General features: G+C 32.9%; 2 protein-coding genes across 2 annotated transcripts in view; both read right to left on the bottom strand.

The window, feature by feature from the left end:
• The window catches only part of LOC143254935 (apicoplast pyruvate carrier 1-like), a 55872-nt gene extending 52952 nt beyond the window's left edge, over window positions 1–2920 (bottom strand). The window contains exons 1-2 of the mRNA XM_076509845.1: window positions 2825–2920; window positions 2386–2474 (exon numbers count right to left, since the gene is read on the bottom strand). Of these exons, the coding sequence (XP_076365960.1) occupies window positions 2386–2474; window positions 2825–2920 (185 nt within the window). The remainder of the gene's footprint in view (window positions 1–2385; window positions 2475–2824) is intronic.
• On the bottom strand, window positions 799–18434 carry LOC143255298 (uncharacterized). The gene is made up of 2 exons (XM_076510749.1): window positions 18262–18434; window positions 799–6772 (listed from the first exon to the last, which is right to left on the bottom strand). Exons 1-2 carry the CDS (start codon window positions 18349–18351, stop codon window positions 6068–6070), a joined length of 795 nt encoding a protein of 264 aa, XP_076366864.1. The 5' UTR covers window positions 18352–18434; the 3' UTR covers window positions 799–6067.
• Between the last annotated feature and the right edge of the window lie 4691 nt (window positions 18435–23125).

Here is a 23125-nt window from a genome sequence, read left to right as displayed (position 1 = left end):
TTTCAGACACTGCTCATTAACATAATTTTCTTTTGCATGATTACCTCTTTCATGTGAATATCTTATAAAAGCCAAAAACAAATAATAGTAGATGTAGACCTATACATCCAAATGTTGAAGAAGTGATTGAAAATACACTCACTTCCACATAAAAGGAATTTAACTCCGAGCTTCTACAAAAACAGGAAAATCTGGATCACCACAAAGACCAAAATTTAAGTAAAAAGTTTTGAAGAAAAAACTGATAAGAACCTCTTGAAGGTGAACTAGAAGATACTTGTAGTTAAAAACACCTGTTGTAGAAGTAGCATCCTGGAGATAAAAGGTATAATAAATCTATTTTTTGCTCAAACACTGGAAATATTTAATTTTACAGGGATGGTCAATGATATTAAACACACTTTATATACAGTTATCCAAATGCTGTATGCATTTTCTAATTTTTGTCTTCACATTCTAGAAAACCCAATGTTAAAAAATTGTAAGCATAATAAAGTATGACATCCTTTTGGATAATAACCCTTGCTAATATTTAAAAAACATTTTTATGATTAGTGTATTTTCCATGTAACTCAACTTTAAATGTTATATTTATATTTTTATTCCTCAGAGTACCTCAATAATGCTCAGCTGAAATCTGTATATAGCTCTTTTAATATTGTCTAGAAATAATGCAGATACCTCAGCAAAGCTAACAAATGAATAAAAAAGTACCTAATAATCAGAATTATAATAATTATTCTGTTCAACATATGTTTAACACTTGCACTAACTGAAAAGAGCTCTTCAGGAAACATCTTGCAAATAATACATTATTTTTATTTTAACTCTAGGTAACCTTAAGGATTACAAAAAATTTAAGCAAAATTAGAATTCATAATTAAAATCAAACATCTATCTTACTAATGGTCAAATAATATTTCTAACCAAAAACATTCAACTTGTGATTTTATTATTTTCAGATGAATTACTCTATTATATATCAGTGTGTTCTATTCAGTAAATGATACAATTTCAAACTGTGATTCATTTTAAATTTGTAAACAAAGTTTGACATATTTGAAATGTTGTGAAAAGCTTCTACTGTCACTGTCATTTAACTTTATGAAGTGTGTTGTAGTCAAAACAAATATTTTAGAAATATTACACAGAACAATTGTCAGGCATTAGAAAATTTCTCAAACATTCAAAAGTAAATATATATAAACCCCAAATTCCCAGATTATATTTTGAAAATTTGTATAACTTTATATAGTTTTTTTCTACAAAATGGCTTAACAGATTTATAAATAAAAACTTGTGTCTGATTAAAAGCAAAAAGAAGAAATACTATATTGTGAGGTGATTGAAAGTAATTTAACATTGCTTTCCATGTTTACTCGTGATACAACCTGGAAAGATGACCAAATTAGTAGTTTCACTCTACTAAAAGAAAAACAAAAGTTAATATTTTCTTACACTGAAAATATATTTCTGACAAGTACTTATCTTCTTCCATACAAAAGTATCTCGCCCTTCTCTCTGCCCTCAAAGCATTGATAAAAATTCTTCACTCTCAGTACATCAGTCTACATACCCCACCAATTCTGTAACACAATTGAAAACGTACACGGCACATGACTACTCTCCACTATTGCATTACCTATATTGACTCAGTTAGCTTTCCTCTACTATCCCTCTCAATCTTCATTTGTGAGAAATGGCAAGACTCTGATAAAATTACATTTTGCAAAGATGGAGGGACCAATGTAGATCCTCATCATTGAACCCAAGTGGAAAAAAACTGCCCAAAATGAATAGGTGTGTTCTGAGATGAAACCAAAGCACAAAATCTGGAAAATGTATGCTCTTTCCCTGAAGAAAGAAATGAAACTGATACAGGTGGAAAAAAAGAATGTGCACAAGCACAATTTATTCTGAGAAGTGCAATCCAGAGTATGAATTGAATAAACTAAATATATACCCAACCTCTACTGGACAAATGACGTTCCATAACTCATCCATAGCATTAGATTAAAACAGATAAAACAAAGTGTAACATAAACATAGTGGCATGTGGACAATGTCACAAAAAACTAATCAACTCCAACAGTAAGAAAATAGTGTGTCGCACGTCAAGCAATCAGAATAACAAAGAGGAAGCTAGCATTCAGACAAATTCCCCAAATCACTATAAGAAATACAACAAACCAAAACTGGCATGATGGGGTTGTAGCATTGCCTCAACTCAGTCATAAGAACAAAGCAATATCTGTAAGCAGTATTATAAGTAGAAACCAGAACTCACCCAATGATAAATGCATGGAAGAAACATCCTGCATCTAAAATTAAGAGAAGGAGATGCAATGTTAACTCAACCACAGGAATAGTATACATACATCTTACTGCTGGTAATACAAGGGAGATGAATTCCCAAACTCAATATTATGAGGATTCCATGTTAGCTGGTCCTGCTCCCACTGACAATTGTCCACCTGGAAAAAAGTATCTAGAAAAAATGGAAGGAGTGAAACCAGCTTTGCCTTCTTCTCACTGAGTGAATGATCATGAGATGTATGGTAAATTAATATTCTACAACACACTCAGAAGGAATCCTCCATGGTCTAACACCCTCGTGGCTGGGTACTGGTAAGGATGGGGAAGTAAATGTGTTGAGGAGTCCAGAGGAATATCACATCATCTAAAGTACAATGAATGTCCACAATTCTATGTTTTAAAAACCAGACTGACCCTGATTTATTCAAACTGTCAGCAGGAATGGGCAGAAATCTCCTCCTGCTTTACTCATGAAGTCCATATACCCAGTCTATAAACATGTACATACCACAAGACATGCCACAAGTGGTCTTGCAGAATAATCCATTTCTACAGTGAGCACTATACCACAATCAGCATATAGTGCAGGTTTGACACAAAGCATACCTGATCAAGCAAAATCTGCCATAGAGTGGGATTCCATTATCAATATTTTGAAGAAAAAAAATTTCTGGACAGAAAACATAAATGAAAGGAATTGATAAAAATCATTCCAGTAAAAGATAGATGGATGTATCTAAACTCAGCACAAGAGGGAAAAGATATCCATCTGAGGAAGATACATCTACATTGTGCATATATGCAATGAAGATATTGGAATTTATCCACATTCTGGCATGAATTATCTCTCCCAATGAACAGTGAAGGAAGGCATGGTAATATGAAAAATTTGATAAGAAGAAACACTGTGGATGTAGAGACCTTCTATGGACAAGTCTGAATACATCAGCCTAATGAGTTGCTGAACCAAACCAGTAAGCTTAACAGTGGACAGATCAGTACACAGATAATAACAGGGTTCCAGAAAATAAAAAATCACCTTTGGTAAAGGGACACGGATGAAGGTCTGATGGAATGGAAAATTGATGAGTCAGTCCTTCAGTTGAGGCAATGAATGTGACAAAAATCATGTCAAATAAAAATGTGACCATGCATGAAGATGGAGTGTAGTGATGTGTCAATGAACAGTATCCAACCAAGATGGACAGAGTAGCCTCTGACAGTAGTATAGATAGAAGAGGGTGTAAAAGTGATGGTCAAAGCAGTGGGAACCTTGGTTGCATTAGCCAATATTGAACCACCAGTAAGACAAGAGATGGTTTGGATTAGGAACAGAAGTGTGTATGGGGATTGAATAGGAGAGTGAGCATAAATGTGCAGACTCCTCCAATATTGACCAGATTTAGCAGGTGTGGACTGGGGAACCAAAAAGAAGTTTGGCTGGTGAAGGCATAGAAAAGGTGTCCCCAACTGGGGTACACACCCACCAAAAACAACCTGCAGATAGAACACAGAGCTAAACCACAATGTCATTACTTTAGAACCAGAAAATAAGACCCACAATCTGAAAGCACACAAGATTTGAAATTGGTACACCCTTGCTTGGTGATAGAAATTACCAGTGTGGAATTGTTGGGATATATCATTAGAAAGGATATAATTAGGAAAAAATGTCATATATGGTAATGTGGAAAGAAGACTCCTTGATCAACCAGACTGGAAACCTTCCTGGAGTTTAAACAAGCACCTTAACCCTCATAAGTAAAAGTCACATGTATAAACAATGCTATGCCAATCAAGAAAGTGAAAATTGAACAGGAATAGCAGAGGCAACTAGATGCAGCTACATAGGTGGTGCAATACTGTTGGTGTAATCATATGCCATATACATGTTCAATAGTGGAATTATTAAATTGGTTAGGTACATAGACTGCTGCACTGAGTATTAAATTTCTTTTAGCAATTCTCAGAGGGTAGAAGAAAAAAAAACAAATGAAAAGCATTTGTATGAGAGGAAGTCAAACTGCATTCAAAACATCTTTTTAATATCTAGCTTTAAACGGTGTTTAATGCTAATTGTTTTTGTGAAAAAAGTACATTTTAATTCAGCTCATTTCTAAAAACATTTCATAAATGGTATATAAAAATTTCAGTACTTGACCTTACATATTTTTTAACTGCTGCAAATGCTATAATGACAGTTAAGTCTTGATATTTTAAATAACTGAATCTTCCAAGTTCAAGTAAAAAGGTATACAAATATGTAAAACTCCAAAGGCTTATCTTGGCTCTTAGAGAAGTTCCTTCACATTTTACATTTTGTTGAGAAAATATTTAAAAACACTGATGAAAGGTTCCTTTTATTCTTAACTCCTGCTCACTACAAGCTGAAGAGATAAATCATTAGACAGAGATGGACCTGTTTGTGCATGTATATGTAAATATTAGAGCTGGATGATTAGTGGAATTTGTTAATCACTTAACGGTCAGGTTCATTAATTTAATTACATTTAAGCAATCAATTATCCTTAAAAGTCATTGATATTTGCAAAAATAAAAAATAGTAATAACTGGAAACATTAACTTCAATTAATCCATCACTGATTTTGAATTAATAACAAATATTATTAACAAATTATGATGACAATTTTTTGATTATTTGAATACTTAAAATTTCAATTAGTTGATTATTTTCATGACATTAAGATATTTAACTGTAATTTTCATTCACCAATTTTATATTCCACTAATTTGTGTAATCAATGTTTTTAGGTAATTGAGAAGTTGTCCTAAAAATTTTGATTTTTTGTTCACATAACTGAACATTTTCTATGATGTTATAAAGTTTTATTAAATAATTTAGATTACTCTTCAACACATTTAATTGCTATCTAGAGGTGAATCTTCATTTTTTTAAACATTTCTAAAAATTTTTAAATAAGATTAAATGACTAATATATTTATTTCTTGGCCACATAATAGAATGTAAATTCCTTTAAAACTTCACATTCCTACTATACACAGAAAAATCATAGATGCTTTATTGTCTCCCCCTTTAATTACTTAACACACAAATATCAATATGTGATAAAAGATTTCATGATTATGTGAGAACATCCATTTTACACAAACTTATTTTAAACTCCTTTTGCACTATTATAACAATAATAAATGTATAAGGTATATTTTTAATAACTGCACAAAAAAAAAAAAACACCCATCCCAGAAAAACATTACAACAAAGTAGTTTCATTTCAAATTGCAAACATGACAACAGCTCTAAGTTTTTCTTTATAATTTAAAATTAACATAAAGATATTTCAATACATATTTAAGGTACAATCATGTACAATTTAGATTATACACATTATTTATGACTTGTGTGCTTATTAATTAAACCCACCCCAATATTTAGTATCAACAGGGACTGAATTGATACTAGTAAAACTTTAATATATGATCTCAAGACTATGTAAAAATACTTATCAGTGCTGTAAACTTTTATTTTCTGATATTACAAAACACTTCGAACTCCACAATCATAATATACTTAAATGAGTATGCAATGTAGTGAGTACTGCTAAATTAGCTATCCAAGATGTACACATTATGATGATGATGATTTCTAAAAGAATTATAAAATATGGTTGTGTAAAATTTATCGGCTAAAAACGAATGGTTTTATCATTGTGCATTTATTTTTTGGAAATTTTGAAGGTCACTTCTAACAGGAGGGATTCAATAGAATTATTTAAACAGGGCCCTGCCAGAATGCTGATCTTATTCCATGAGAAGCAGCTATGGGAATTCCACTTCTATTGTACTGTAAGTTCTGAAAATGAAACAACTGCATTTGATCATGATGCAACATCTGAAGATGGGGATTCACTGACATCTGACCAAATGTGGTACTACTAATCTGTTGAAAATCACCTACATGAGAGGAATTTCGACCAATGCTTTGCATTGTATTGTACCGTTGCCCTTGATTTATGTCACCTCTTAATTTTGAAGGAATCCAAATATCCTTTTGACTGATGTGACTTCGAGCATCAGTGACGTGTTGCTCATCAACAAAATCGGACATATTTAAACGTGAATCTTGGTAAATTTTTTCATATCTTTTATTATGTCTGCCAGGCACATGATGGTGACTGGCTGGAGAAAAAGACTGAAAGCTTTTCTGTAGTACACCAATTCCACTATCTCCAGATTTTGTAGAGTCAGCAGGGTAAAGAGAACGCTGATGTGCTTCCATTGCTAATAAATATTTATTTTGCTTTGTATCACTTCCAGACCTATGCTGCAACCTTAACTGCCGTCCAAACAACTTAATTCCATCCAAAAGAGCCATTGTATATGACACCGATTCTTCATGTTTAAATGTAATAAAAGCATAAGGTCTTCTCTTTCCTTCTTTATCTTTTGGTATAGTTATCCCTTCCAAAGGTCCAGCCTGAAAGAAAAATATACAGTACATTTTGGGAATCCACATATTTTTTAAAATATTCAATATGATTACATAAAAAAAAAGGCATGAAATAATAAGAGTACTAATTACAGTTCAACTCAACATAATTCAAAATCACAACTATAATGTGATTGATATGAGATGTACTTACTATTCCATGTCACAATATGAAACATGGAGGAAGAACAACACTCCCTCTTTTCTTGTTTTTTAATATCAGGCATGTTACGAGACTGTTTCTGGAAGTGATAAGCTAAATGAGCAGCTTAGTTTTATGTTAAAATCAGGTTTAAAATAATAGATGCCCTGTTGTAAATGGTGAGTAAAAATTGTGCAAAGCAAACTAAAACTTCCTACAAATTAGTATTAGTGTATGTAAATTACTTTAAAAAGATTTATCAAATTAATCTTCCCAAATTCAGATCTTCATATTTGGTAATTAATTTTAGACATAAAATAATCAATGATTTGCAGATTTCTAAAATCATTCATATATATATAAAAAAAATTATATGTATCCTTGTAAAAACTTAAAGCCTACCATTGTTTATAAATACTAAATTACAGTTGGTCCATCACTGTATAATTATAAAAGTTTTCAACTAATAATCTAAATGTAAATGAAGTTAATAACTTGCCCTGTGAGTGTGAAAATACTTTATTTATTTATTGATACTTTTCATAAACATATTGTAACTGGTAACATGGAAATTATAAAAGATAAAATATTATGTGAAATACTCAAAAAAGGACTTAAATACAGAAAAGCCACAAAATGTAATAAGAATAATATTATAAAATCTATTGAAAACAATAATGATGAATATATTTTTAAACTTAACTGTATTACATCTTATCCACCTAAGTGATTTCTGGAATGGAAGTCATATGTACTTAAAAAAATAAAAATAAAATAATCCCATATAAAAATAAAGAAATACCATCCAGATTTATCATTTCATCAGTTAAAAATACAATCCAAGAATTGCAAGAAAAATATGTAATAATTCCCATTTATGAGATTAACTGTAGCTTGACTGATTGATTGATTTAGTGTTTATGGCACAAAGCAGCTAGGCTATCCGCCAAATGTCCGTTAAAAAGGTAAAAATAAAAGTAAATGTAGTAAAATACATAAAAGGAAATGAAGGTAAAACAAAACATCACTGAAAAACAGAAAAGGCATAAAACCAATGTTGACACCTAGTCTACAATGTTATGAGAGAAAGCAGAGTAAAAGAAGTTCTAAAGTACTTACTCTAGCATAATGGTAATGATTATAACCCACCAGGAAGACTAACAGGTAAGTTCACGAACTACCGTCAGTCACCTGAAGTTGGCCTTTCCAGTCCTGGTTCCGGGTTATGTGTCATTTTAAGACACATAGCAAAATCGTAATAATGAGAAGCTAAATGTCCAATAAAAAGGTAAAAGTAAAGTAAATGGAGTAAAATTTGTAAAAGTAAATGAAGGTAAAAACAAAACAGCAATTAAAACATAAAATGGCATAAAACCAATGTTGGCATCCAGTCTAAAAAGTTGTAAAGGACTTCCTGTAACAGAATGGTAATGATCATAACCCGCCAGGAAGACTAACAGGTAAGTAAAAGAACCACCGTCAGTCACCTGAAGTTGGTCTTTCCAGTCCTGGTTCCAGGTTATCTGTCATTATGGCCAGTACTAAAAGGTAAGGTAATAAAAGTGTTAAATGACATGCAGCAAAAGTGTAATAACAACTCGCCAGGACGACTAACGAGTAGTTCAAACAGCAGCGTTAGTCACCTGAAGTTGGCCTTTCCAGTCCTGGTGTCGAGTTATTTAATGTTTTGGCCATTTTCCAATGTCAAATTGAACTAGAGAGAATGAAACTGTAAAAAGGGAACCACAATTAAAAAGGTGTAATGAATAAATATTCAACACTTAAATGAGATTAAAAAGATTAATGGCCATTAAAAAACTAAAAACTTTATCAAGGTGGACAGTGTCACCATCATCAATAACACTGTCCAATGTTACAGATAAACCCTGGGAAAAAACATGTTTAAAATAGTGCCATCATTGAGAATCATAACGATGGCAAGAAAGTAAAATGTGGCTTACAGTGATTTGAGTGTTACACAAACTACACACTGGTGCATCAGTTCCAGATAAAAGAAAACGATGAGTTAAAAAACTGTGACCAATGCATAGTCTAGTTAGAACAACTTCCTCCTTCCGAACCTCACGGAAGCTAGATGGCCAAAGCCCAATAAAGGGTTTTATGTGAAAAAGCTTATTGTCACATTGCTCACTCCAAATGGACTGCCAGCTAGCACAGAGCCAAGCCTTGAATACAAGACCATAGTCCATATACGGAATAGGCACAGTGGTGATAGTGCCGGAGCAGATACATTTAGCTGCCCCGTCTGCAAGGTCATTCCCGCGAATACCAACATGGCCTGGTATCCAGAAAAACTGGATAGAAATAGCAGTTAATGAGAAATGGGCTGGTCGGTTTTGAATATCAGCAAGAACAGGGTGTGAGCCAATGTGTAGCGATTCCAGGGCCAGTAGAGAACTAAGTGAGTCAGTATAAATAGTGCAGTTGGAGTACTGCTCAGCTTCAATATGATCCATGGAAAGAGATATGGCATACAGTTCAGTAGTGAACACAGAAGCTGTAGAGGGGATTCTGCGTGCAACCACCACAGCAAACCATGGCAGAGCTCACTGAATTACCTGAACCCACACGAACTTGGAATCTCCTGTCCATTAAAAATTTTTTAATAAACATGGGTAAATGGCCACGTAACCCATATGTATGGAGGTCTCACAAAACGCCATACCTCCATGTTGTGTCATAAGCCTTCTCAATGTCAAAGAATATTGACACAAGATGTTGGCATTTGAGAAAGGCTTCTCTGATTGATGTTTCAAGTCAAATTAGGTGGTCCATGGTGGAATGCTGTCATCAGAACCCACACTGGGTGGGCGAGAGGAGGTTGTTTGATTCAAGGAACCAAACAAGATGAATATTAACCATCCTTTCTAAGATCTTACAGAGACAGCTCATCAAAGCAATTGGACGGTAGTTTGAAGGAATCTTGGGATCTTTCCCTGGCTAGAGAAAGGTAAAATAATAGCGTGGTGCCAGGCATCAGGAAAAACATTCTCCTGCCAGATCAGGTTAAAGACAATTAGAAAGACATCAAGAAAAGCAGGAGATAGATGGTGCAGCATGTCACAGTGTACATCATCAGGTCCAACAGATGTACTGCCAGACCGATGAAGGGCCATTTTCAGTTCCACCAGTGTAAAGGGACAATTATAGTCAAAGAGACAGTCAGTTCGAAAGGAAAGAGGTGAACGCTCTGTCTGAGTCTTGATGGCCAAGAAGGTGGAGGAACAAGCAGAAGTGCTAGATACCCAGCAAAAGCATTCACCTAGAGTATCAGCGATGCTCCGGAGTTCAGCCACCTCCTGACCATCAGAGAGTAAAATTGAGAGGGGGGCAGAATTGTAGTGCCCACTGACCTTTCGAATCCTGTCCCATATGACCTTGGAACTGGTGGTAGAAGATATGCTAGTTGTGAACTTAATCCAAGATTCCTTCTCGCTATGACGTCTTACCCACCTAGCATGTGCACGGGCCCATTGGAATGCGACGTGGTTTGAAAGTGTGGGATATCTACTAAAAATATCCCAGGCCCATTTTTGAGCCTTCCGTGCTAAGTGGCAAGCAGGATTCCACCATGACGAGAATATAGTGGAAAACGTGTCGAGGTTTTAGGAATACACTGAGCAGCTGCTTGTATAATACAGCCAGTTACCACTGCCACACAGTCATCTCTTGATGGCTGATTCACGATGACAGGAATAAGTTCTGCAAGAGCATTGAAAGTGGACCAGTCTGCCTGATCCAGCTTCCACCAGGGCACGTGGGTAGGGTGGCATCGACCACGGGTTGTCTCTCTCAAAAGAATAGGAAAATGATCACTGCCTAGTGGAGTACTGTCAACCCTCCATGAAAAATGGGAGAATAATGAAGGGGAGCAAACAGAGATTAATAGTGGCAAAGGTCTGACTAGGTGCATGAAAATAAGTGGAAGAACCAGTATTGAAAAGAGAAAGATTGTGATCAGAGAGCATACGCTCTACAGAGCAACCCCTCCCATCAATAACAGCACTTCCCCAGAGGGGATGATGTCCATTAAAGTCCCCCAGGAGTAGAAAGGGAGGCGGCAACTGTTCAACGAGAGCATCAAGGTCTGATTGATCATATGTCTCACCAGGGGGACAGATAGAGAGAACAAACAGTGATGGTATGACCCAAGAAAACACGGATGGCTACGGCCTCCAAGGGTGTGTTGAGTGACAAAGACAGGGTGGGCATATGCTGATCAACCAATAGTGCCACCCCTCCATGTACTCGTCCATCACACAGCCTGTCATTTCTGTACAGAGAATACTGCCAAATGGTGACTGTACCAGCAGGTTTTGAAATGTTTCTTGTAAGGAAAGACATACAGGATGGTAGGAAGCAATCATCCAGATTAGAACGTAAACTTCGACAGTTCCATTGTATTAAGGTGGCCATTTTTAATGACGGGTAGGTGAAGTGGCTGGAGAACCCTTCTGTTTACGACCACGTCTTTTCCTTACTGTCCTTAGTCGGAGGAGGTCTATCAACCTCCATGGATCCTGCCCTGGGTCGATTGGGCAAATCTTTGTTATTGGAAGTGGATTCCAGTGACTAAGGATGCGAACGAATAATTGTTTTGCCTCTTGGGGTGGGAGAAAAAGATGAATCAGAAGAAATGCCTGTATTTAAAACTGAAGGATGTGGATCTTGAGGTTTGTTGGAATGTATGAAAGGAACAGAGATGGGTGTGGAAGTCGATTCATCAACTTTTTTAACCATGGAGGTCAAAAGGCTTTTCATTTGTTTTGAAAACGATTCTCTTGGAGGCACAGAGAGATCTGTCTGCACTCCCACTGTAGTTGTGGAATGAAGTGCAGCAGAATATGTCCGAGATGGAGTGGCGGGCAGCAATTTCTGAGCCTCAGGATAACTAATGTTATGAGTCATTTTCAAATGCTGCACCTCTTTTTCCTCCAACCATTTTGGGCAAGAACGAAAGTAGGAAGGGTGAGAACCATTGCAGTTGACGCAATGTGGGTCCATGTTACATTCATAGGCATTGTGGTCCTTGCCACCACAACGAGCACATGTCAGGGAACCACGACACGATGTCTTTGAGTGGCCGAAACTCTGACATTGGAAACATCGGAGAGGGTTTGGAATGTATGGCCGTATCCTGCAAATTAGATACCCTGCCTTGATGGTGGCAGGTGCACGTGATGATGTAAATGTCAAAACGAAAGAATTTGTTGGCAGTGTAACTCCATCTTTGCGAGTGGAGATGTACCTCACTGCAGAAACTCCTTGAGTGGAGAGACCAGCGAGAATCTCTGACTCAGGGACGTTCTTCAAATCCCTCTCAACAATAACTCCTCGTGATGAATTCAAGGTAGCATGAGGGGTAACCTCAATAGGTATATCCCCAATTGCCGTTGAATTCAAGAGGAGTTCACTGTGGTGGGTTGTGGATGTTTCAACTAATATGTCTCCAGATAGAAGCTTCTTTACTGACTTTGGAGAGCCAGCAAGACCCTATAGTCCCTTCTGAATAAAAGAGGGGGACAATTGCCCTAAAGGTTTTTCTAAAAGAGAATGTAATATAAGAAAATGAGGTACATGTGTTACAAATGTTGAAGATTGCTGCTCAGAGTCTTCAAGACGTGGTCGCTTACCTATTGACTCTTTTGCACTATTTTATTTAAATTTTTTGAAGTTGGATCCATAGGAAAAAAAGAAAAATTTCGGTACCCGCTGACCCCATCCACCATGGAGCCCTATGAGGAGACGCACTACAATGTCATGCAAAGACAATGCAGCAACGCCAGGGTTTCGTGAGCACTATACCCAAACACCAGAATCAGGCACAATGTCCACAACACCCATTGAGAACTTCCAACACTGGTACTTGGTTGACTCTAGCCCAAGTGGACCAGCCGACTGATCCAAGGGGGGCCACCCAAAGGCTGCCCATCTACAGGAATTCAAGGCCAAAGTGGTGCATTAGGGTTGGACCCCTTAACCACCAGGATCCTCTCCTCCCCTTCACGGGTCGCCACGCACGGCAAACACGTGGGTGGATGTTTAGATCCCAGAGAAGGTATCCAGACAGAACAAAACCTTCCCTGGGAGGTCCCCTCACCACGTACATTAATTGTAGCATTGGTATCATTTGTAAAATTTTTTATGCATTAATTATGATAAAAGACATCAACAGTACATAAACATTTAAACTTTTTAACCAATCTAAAGATAGTTATTAATAATTTCATTAAAACTTCATTCTAAACAAAATTCTTCTGTAGATTTACACAACTGGAAGAAAAAACATTTTGCTCCAAACACATAAATGATATTAAGTTTTTGTATTTACAATAATAATATATTTTTCAATAAACAAGTTTTTAAAGAATAGGAGTTCCCATGAGAGCTAACTATACTTGTATAGCAAATTTACATCTTTACTATTATGAGAATATATTTACTGAAAAAACTACACAAATACAGATATTTTAACTTAGATATATAGATGATTTAGTTAATATAAATAATCCTGAAATAAATAATGTTAATAACACTATTTATTCAGTAGAATTTGAAAATGAAAATAGTTCAATATCTAATACAGAAGTATGTTATTTAGATTTAGAACTTAAAATAATTGATAAGGATATCATTCTAAATATTTTGCCTTTCCAGTTTATGGTTTACCCTCTTAATAGTAATGTACCTTACTTTGTTTATTTTTGTTTTGGCTTATTTGTTAAGTTATAACAAACTAATATAATTAGACAGAGGCTTGGATTTGCTATTTTAACACAGTCCTTTTTTGTTATTTTGTTTATTTAACTTTATCAGAATGTATTAATCTTCACTAAAAGCTAAAAGGTTTGTTTCAAATTGTGTTTCACCCCAGAACAGTTGTACTTTTTACCAACATCCAATTTAAAATTACCACATTACCACAAACAGCTACTGAATCATTGTAAAAAAGTTTTGTAAATATCATATAATAGCTGGATAAACAGATTTCAAATTAAATACATTACAACATAATTATTTTCTTTTTACAGAAGTTTAAAAATAAAGCCAGGAATAAAGGTATGGAATTTTTTAAAACAAATAATTTTAAAAGGATAAGTTCCTACTTGTCTCTTCCTAACCACAAAAAAAAGTAAATATAACACTTCTAGGATTTTGTTTGTATTGGTCAATAGTGAAAGAGATGCCAAATACTGTACCTTCTAATTTGGCATATTGAGAAATTATTATTTGTACAGCTTTAATAAATGCATAAAATTAAATGTAGGCTATATATCAATTGGCCTTTTTTTGTAGTCAAACTGTTGCAAATTCATTAGTAATAATAACAATAACAGCTTAATTCTGTCAGAAATGCATCTAAACTGCTCATATATTTATATATAACACACACATATATTACAACTATATAAAATGCCAAGTTCACTGGACTTCTACTGTAAACAAAAACAATGGAATAATATTGCATTAATTCAAACCTATAAGAATGAAATTGGTCAATTTGACCAACTTTGGAACTGTAAAGCTATACACATTAGAACTGAATTCCCTGTATTATCTTCACAGAATTTGGTAAACTGAGTAACTATAAAACCAGATCATTTACTAAGTATGTACACCTAAGATTGATCTTTGAATTTCCATAGTTTTTACTGCTTCAATTTCAATGAAAGATGTTTTTTGTTCAGTTGCATAACCACTAAAAATTACTAAATGAATATCAAATTTTTGGCAAAATGTTTATAGTTTATCTACAATAACTTAACCTGTACAGAAATTACCAATATATAATAAAATAAAGCTGAAAAACATGGAATAAAATATTCTTAACTGTGAATAGATTTCAGAAGATTTCAAATTACTTAACACTTTCAACTGGTAACCCTTTCCACAACCATCTTAAATTTATGGTTCTATTACCATACTTTGTATCATTATAATAGTAATCATCATGTAAAAAGTAGTAACTCAAACGAGGAATCCATTAGCCATTTCACCAAGTGATCTAGCACCATATTTGACACCAGCACATAAACCAGTGTAGTTTTAGACATTTAGTTTTACTAAAGTTTTAAGGACTAATCTGAAACGTTTACAAATTTCAGTTACTTTTGTAAGAAAATATATAACAATAAATAAAAGATGTATATAAAAACCATGGAATTTTCATACTCACTTTGAAATTGACCTATTTGGACTGGAATAAAATATTTTACATTTTATCCCACACCTCACTGAATCTCACAAATTTGGGTGTCAAAAAAAAAATCATGTAGCTTATGAAATAAATATTTTAAAAAATACAAAAATATATCAGACACAAAAAATGGAATGTTCAAAATTAATGCAACTGATCTGACTTCCTAAAGAAGCTACTAGTAATTTAAAGACATCCTGTCAGCTGTACAGTGTATTTAAACAATCAAATGACAAAACATTTCTGTCAAGTGAATACTTTCCCACAAAATTCATAGGAAGAACCATAAGCTTCATACAGAGGAAATTTTGCTCCTTCTGTTGTTTAGAAAACAATATCAAAAGTTAGAAAAGTAGGTAAGGCTTTTCTGGTGGGATTAATAAATTTATTGAAATAAAGAAGATTTTAAGAAATTTTTAGATAATTGTTTGTAATTTTAAATAGCTTATTTCTAAGTATTCAGAAATTGCAGCAGCTTATTTTGGAAGTTAGAAAATTCAGAGCTCACACACATCAGCTGACACTTAAAAATTAACTTTTGAGTGTTTCAAAAATGTTTTTGAAATCAAGAAATTAAAACTTTTTTATAAAAATTTTAATAATAGGCTACATTTTCATGTTTATTAATATACACTGACAACAAAGATCATGAATATATGCATGTTGATCCAGTCACATGGCTTGACTGCAGTTAACCATGCAGATACACAATGGGCTATCTGTGCTGTGCCTAAAACAGGCATCAAAACCTACCTTTTACCAATACAAATCTGCAGACACACAGTTGACCCTTTGGGAAGCTCATTCAAACAAACAAATTATTTATGTTTTGTAACCTATACATGTGTTTGAAGGATTTTGTGGATTTGGATACATATATAGCTGTGGTGTAAGTTTTAGAAGTACATATTTTTAAATGTACATATTGTGAAACAGACTTCTACTGAGAACTTTTAGCAAATGGTGCAGCTTCCTAGAAATATGCAAAAAATGTTTTTCAGCAACAGAACAAACACCCCCTTGTCTAGTGGTTAAAGTTAAGCTAAATCATGTCATTCCAGGTATTTGGTAGAATGAATTATACACCCCTGCAGAAAACTAGTCAAACATTTTCACATCGTAATTTCACATGGGCAATTAGTGGAATTTGCTAATCAATTAGTTGTTTGGTTCTTCATTAATCAATGAGATTCAACTCAATAATTGTTCTCATAAATGTCTCAGAGATGAAATAATAACAAATTATAATAACTCAATACATTAATTTTGGTTAGATGATAATTTTCTTGAGTTATTTAACTAATCGTGCTAAATAATCTTAAATGAATTAATTGAAAATATTAATAAGAAATCATTATGGCAATATTTCAATGATACAGATAACTGAAAAGCATATTAAAAAAAAAACATTTAATTTAGTTGATTATTTTCATAGTATTAATTAATTTAATAACAATTTTGATTAACCAATCATTTCATATCACAGTAACCAGTTATACAGACTAATCAAATTAATAAACCAGTTCTATTTAAAGAGTAAAAATATTTTTCATATGCATGCTCCCACTATATATAGAATAACATTTCCTGAATAAAATCTTTTATATAAAGGCTTTATTCATAACTGTCCCTTCTTAAGATATTAAAGCAACTTAATTGAATTATTAAATGTCCTAGTAAGCTTGATCTGTTTGCAGACCTTAAATTTACATGTTTATTAATACAAGTTTCAATTTAGTACAACCACTATAACCAAGTAATTTTCTGATCAACACGATGATTTAAGTGAAGGAATACAATCCTTAAGCTTAAAAACAGATTCTGTTTTCCAACTACAAGATTTAAAAATACAATTCAACTGTATTTTCAAATGGTTATATTGGTTCTAGTAAAGAAGGAAACACTTGACTCAGCAAGAAAATATGCAAATTTACTGGAACTACTGGGTACTGGAACACACCTAAGCTGAGAGTGACAGCATCATTTGCTCAAACTGCTTTATGATGCTAAAAAGGGCCAATAGTGAACAAAGTGTCAGTATAGAAAAATAACCTGTTCATACATATACTGAGGTTAGGGATTTATCACATAAATTCTCTACTTAGATTATTCTTATTACATGTTAGACTATTTAAAATTGTTTCTGATACTGCAATTCAACTAATGAACTGGTTATTTAATGCCTTATTTAACCATATCCTTGGATTAGGTAGAAACTTGATCTTATTGAAAAATGCACTCATGTTTACTTTTTTCAATTGTATAGCCAGGCCTTAATGGTTATTTGATGAAATCTAGGAAGCAGTTAGCAAAATGTTTTCCTAAATATTTGGTAAAATGAATACTTTCAACACTTAAGAACTCAGAATCTTATGAATTTTATGCTAAAATTACCAAATAAGCATTTATTTTTTTATTTTCTAAAAGAGGGTGTGTTTTGACAAACATTAAGAACCAATGGTCTCTTGAATACATGGTATCAAAATAAATCAAGTCAAATTTTATTTATTTGTGTTTTGTCACAGTGAGAAACAGAACTCTGATGAAAATCAGGCTGACAAGAGTACAGAAACTTCAACTGTACCAACTGCCAAATTTGTGAAGCTGTTTACTGTGAAAAAGAACAACTTTGTTAAGCACCATAAAAATACAGGCAAGTCTATTCCTTACATGTAGTGATGCATTTAGAATATACATTGGAATAAACTTTCTACTTTGTGTAGCAAGTATATATAGTAATGCTGTGAAGAATAAGTAGCGTTTGGCCTTTAAGGCCTGACTACGAATGGGTATGGTAACGATGACGATTAATAAAAAGGTTCAAAACCAAAGGTTTGCCAATTTGTGAAGAATCAAGTGGTCTGGATGTCACTTATAGTTATTTCTGCAGAAAAATCTCATACCCAACACTTTTGAACTACTGTTTTCGTACTTTGACCTTCTTGTGTAGTGCAAACTAACGTAAGTTACAATGACTAAAATTTAAAAAAAAAAAAAGGAGACTAACTGCTATCCATGGCACGTGATATTACGAAACCTAATGTTAGGCTAAGTGATATTAACCTAGCTTAAGTACGAAGACAAAAAAAAAAATAAAAGACAAATACTTTTTCTCACCTGTAAAAATAACTCATACAATAAATCTTCAGAAACCTTCTCAGACAGATTGCCACACCATAAAACTTTTCGATCATCGTCTTTTACCATTTTGCTTTTCAAGATTCGTATAGCGTTCGCTAAAAAGTTAGGCTTAAACACATATAATTTGAGTAAAATATTATCTCACCTAGTGGATACTGAATTAAACTTTCCTAAAATTTCACAATAAAAAATATAAATATACAGATACAACAACAACAGAAATTGCCCGTAAAGAACGTACTTTAATAAATTAAAAAGCACCCTAAGGAAAACAAAAGTACCAAGACGAGTATTAATAACAAACAATTAAGTTAAGAAAAAGTCTTAAACTCTGAAGAAGTTTACTTCTTTTATCCATAAATATATGTTTTATAATTCACTTGACTCAAAAATAGTATAAAGAAAGAAATATATTGGTTTTTCTATTACGTAATGTTAAATGATGTATTTTTATATAAAAAAAGAAATGTAACAATATATGTATTTCAAATTATTCCATTTATCGAACGTTTCAGCTATAAGCCATCATAACATTTTTTTTTAACAAGCAATTCTGATACTGTTTCAAGTACAAATTTTATTTACATTTCGACTTACATACGTTTAACATGAAGTTAGACAAGATGTTTATTATCAAGTGGTACTGAATCTCTAAATAACTGAAATTGAGACAGCAGGTAAATAGAGACAAAATAATGAAGAATAGCTCTTGATACTCAAAAACAAGGTGATTTTACTTGCTTTTAAGGTACCAACTGATAGTCGCTTTTACTGATTTTGTTAAATGGTCATCTATAGATTGTTTAGATAAAGTATTCATGACTAGTAAACCGAAATATATGGCAGCTGCTGGTTGTAAATAACACACCTGTGGAGGACGACGTTTCGAAAATCTTTCCATTTTTCGTGTTCAGGTTCTCGTGTTTTCGTTTTTGTTGTGAAGTGGTATAAGTAAGCTTACTTTTCACGTTAGTGCAGTACAATTAGCATTTTTTAAACATTTCACGTTGTTTAAGTCGCAAAACATAAAAGTGGAAATAAATTTTTTGTTATCATTATGTCAACTAGAGACAAAGTGACGGTTTAAGAACGTTCTCTGCTGAGACGACAGGAAATATTTGCAAAATAGATAGAATAATGGATCAGAGCAAGTACCATCAGATATTAGTCTGTCGTAGTAAACCCAGTAGTTTGAGTCTTATTGGTAAAGGTTTCTACTAACAAAATGTAATGACCACAAATGTTCATCCAAAATATACAGACAATATGTGGTTAAGAAAAAATCTGCTGAAGTCATTCAAGTGATACAATGCCCCCATCCCCCACAGAGCTCCAATATCAACCCAACTGAGCAGATTTGTGAGTTGATAGATCAAAAACTTGACAAATCAAAAGTCACTTCCAAACAAAATTTACAGGAATGTATTAGAGGTGTTTAGAATTAAATCCAAAGGAAACGTTGATTAAATAAATATGTTGCAACAATGCTTGAAAGACTGTCTGCAGTTAATAAAGCAAAACGAGAACATATAAAATATTACCTGTTTGATGGACTCAGGCTTTTCCATTGAGTTTAGTTGTATAACTATGAAGACTAGTAAAAGATTGATGTTTCACCTGTGATTTACCTTCCATTGTTCTTTGAAAGTAGCCTGAAATATAACCTTTGACTTTGTCCTGACATACACTTTTCTACAGTACTGTATCTGAATAATTTATTATTTGAAATTAATCTCTGAAACATTAATTGTTATTATTTTCGTATTATGAAAGTTATGTACTTAGTCTTTTACCTAGGATAGCTTTTACTCAGTATTGTTGCTATGAGACAAAATATAGATTTTAAGATTACATATGTTGTTAAGCAATTGGTATGACCAACACTTCACATTCGTTATGAAACAAAGCAGTTTTAATGGATGTAATTATAAATAATATAGGAAATATGCTTGAATCATGCTGTGTTTTCTAATTTTTATTAAATATCTAGAAACATTTTGTAAGACTTTTATGAACAAGCACTACTTAATCATAGTAGAACATGCTTACCTAATTGTATACACAACATAGTGGGATAATGTGAACATTTCTGTATGATCAGAAAACAACACTAAAATGATATCAAGTTTTATGAATTTTAAAAGAGTTTGGAACCTGCTGTGTTTCCATTTAACAAACATGGAATTATCTAAAGCACAAAATCGAATGACAAGTTGACAGAAATGAAATCTTATCAATAGCTGTACTCCTAACATGGTTTATCAATTTAACGTATAGGTAACTATATACTATATAAAACCTGGAATCTATTCATTTACGATTCTCATGGACAAATATTCAACTTTCAAAATTCGAATTAATAACCCTGTTGAAAAGTATATTTGGAAGATTTTGGCGAGGGGTTATTCAAGAAGTGTCATACGTGAGACGAAAAATATAAAAGCTAACGTTAACAAAATATGAAAGATATTTTGATGATTAAAAGTAGTTAAACAACTTTTTATGTTCACTATTGTTTCAAACAACTAGTGTTGTAAAATATAATACGGAGTAAGTGAATTGTTTTGAATTAATAACAAACGTGTTGCAACGGAACTCCACTGGCAAGGAAGAGGACCTTTTCTATAGTTAGTACTAAACTCCTCTTCTGTGCAAATAAAAAAACAGATGACAGAGAATCTAGTTTGTTTAGGATCTCTAAGCAGTTCTTTATGCCATTTCAAACTCATGTAGTATTTGAATAACCCAACTTGTCTTCATAAATTGCTCAACTTCTATGAGTAAACAAGGAACAGTTGTTATTTTAAATATAAATAAAACATTAATACCTCTATATTCACCCGCACACCATATTATTTGATAATTCTAATGGTCTTAGATATTCTAAATCATTTCTAATTTTAGGAGCTCAGCGCAGTTTTCAGAGAATATAAAAGCAACTAAAATAAACTCACAAGACTCATTGATCATCTTTAGATGACCCAATTTATTTACTAACGCATCAACCCCTAACACACTAAAAAATACTCTGCTAACGGTTGGAAATATATAAATCTTAAGGACAATTTTCACAACACCTTAAGTCATAACTTTCTGTATGTTAACTCAACCGACTTTTAATTTAAAGAAAAATACTATCACCAACAAGCGGGCTTAGTTACTAACACTCATTATTAACCTCTACGTGGAACATTTTGAAGTTAGCAACCTCAAAATACCATTCTATACCAAACATTTGGCCCACATAGTTCATAATACATTTGTAATATGATCATGCACTACAGACATCATTCAATAATTCATAAGTAACTTGAACAAACTATAACCCACGGTATAATCCACAATAGAAATAGAAAAAAATACCAAATATCCATTCTTTGACATGATGGTTGTTAAAACACATAACTTGTATACCAAAGTTTATAGGCAATCTAAATATGCGGTTAAATATTTCATTTATAAATTAAACTCCTCAAACGTTTGAAGAATAAAGTCACACACTGTCTAGAAAATATAAATAAAAAGTAATTTTGTTTCATTACATGTTACAACACATTGATAATGAATGTGCTTGCATTCAAAGAGAAGAAACATAGCAATCTCACTACAAGTTTTAAACTAAATTAATCCATTAAATAAAAGAAAACGAAAATATCTTTTTAGTAAATATAAATATATTTAGTTGTTTTGCATGGTTTGGGAAGTTGTTTACATGTTTTTTTTGTGATAAGTCTCTTAAACTATTTCAATCTCACGAACTCCCACCCCCAGTCGCAGTGAGCACCACACTTCCACTATTTTTGTCTCAACAGCCTTATGACTAGCCAAATGACAATTATTGCTTAAAATGTTGATCAGTAGTATCATGTACCTTTTATACAGTGTTAGGTAGATTTCGGCTTATTTTTGTATGAAATTATATTGAAATAGGTAAATAGAAATATTTTGTCATATGTTGAGTAACATTACCATTGTGACTAATTTGCATATCATAAAAATAAATGCCTTATGTTTCTAATAATCTCTACAGACAAGAGTGAATACTCCTCACAACGGGTCCAGACTTTGATAGAATATGAAAAATTAGTCTTAATTAAAGAAAACTGAAACTTTATTCATGGTCAAATTACGGCACGAAAGAGTATGCTCTGAAAAGTACATATGTTACAATGACTCGTTAACGGTCATTTAATAAATACGAAACCTCTTATCAACTTTAGTATACACCATACACGTATTGATAATGCATTTTATGTTAATTTTAAATTATATAGCGTAAACAGGTCTGAAGTTATGAATTAGAAACCAATATATGAATATAAAATGTCATATTTGAGGTAAAAGGTGTTTGAAAATTACGCGCAAAGTTTTCACGTTAAAGGTCTTTGTGTAGTTGAGAAAAGTGTGCGTCATTCTACAAACTGTGAAACTTATACCTTTAATGTTACTGGGTATTAAATAGTATATGTTACCTTAACATTAATACCTCAATATACATAGACATCGTACAAAATTTGCAACAAAATTTGCATTTAAAATATTGCTGAATGAGAAAATCCAGAATATTTTGTGCATTGTTTAATTTTCGAAAAATTGTAAATATGTAAAAAGGATGACAAATCAGTTTTTAAATAAAACTTGCGTATTTTATGCTCGTAAAGAGAATTAATTGTCAGGTGAACAGTTGAGGTAATCGGAGCAAAGAATAATAGCACAGTGGAAGATAGAATATAAGAATAACAGGATATTTCATGATTTGATAAATCTTAGTTTTGTGAAAGGTGCTGTGTACCAAAACATTACTCTAAAGACAATCAGCCTCACAGTGACTTAACGATAA

This window comes from Tachypleus tridentatus, chromosome 7 (genome assembly GCF_004210375.1).
Source record: "Tachypleus tridentatus isolate NWPU-2018 chromosome 7, ASM421037v1, whole genome shotgun sequence".
In the NCBI taxonomy this organism is placed as follows: Eukaryota; Metazoa; Arthropoda; class Merostomata; order Xiphosura; family Limulidae; genus Tachypleus; species Tachypleus tridentatus.
This window is presented reverse-complemented; position numbering and strand designations above follow the sequence as displayed.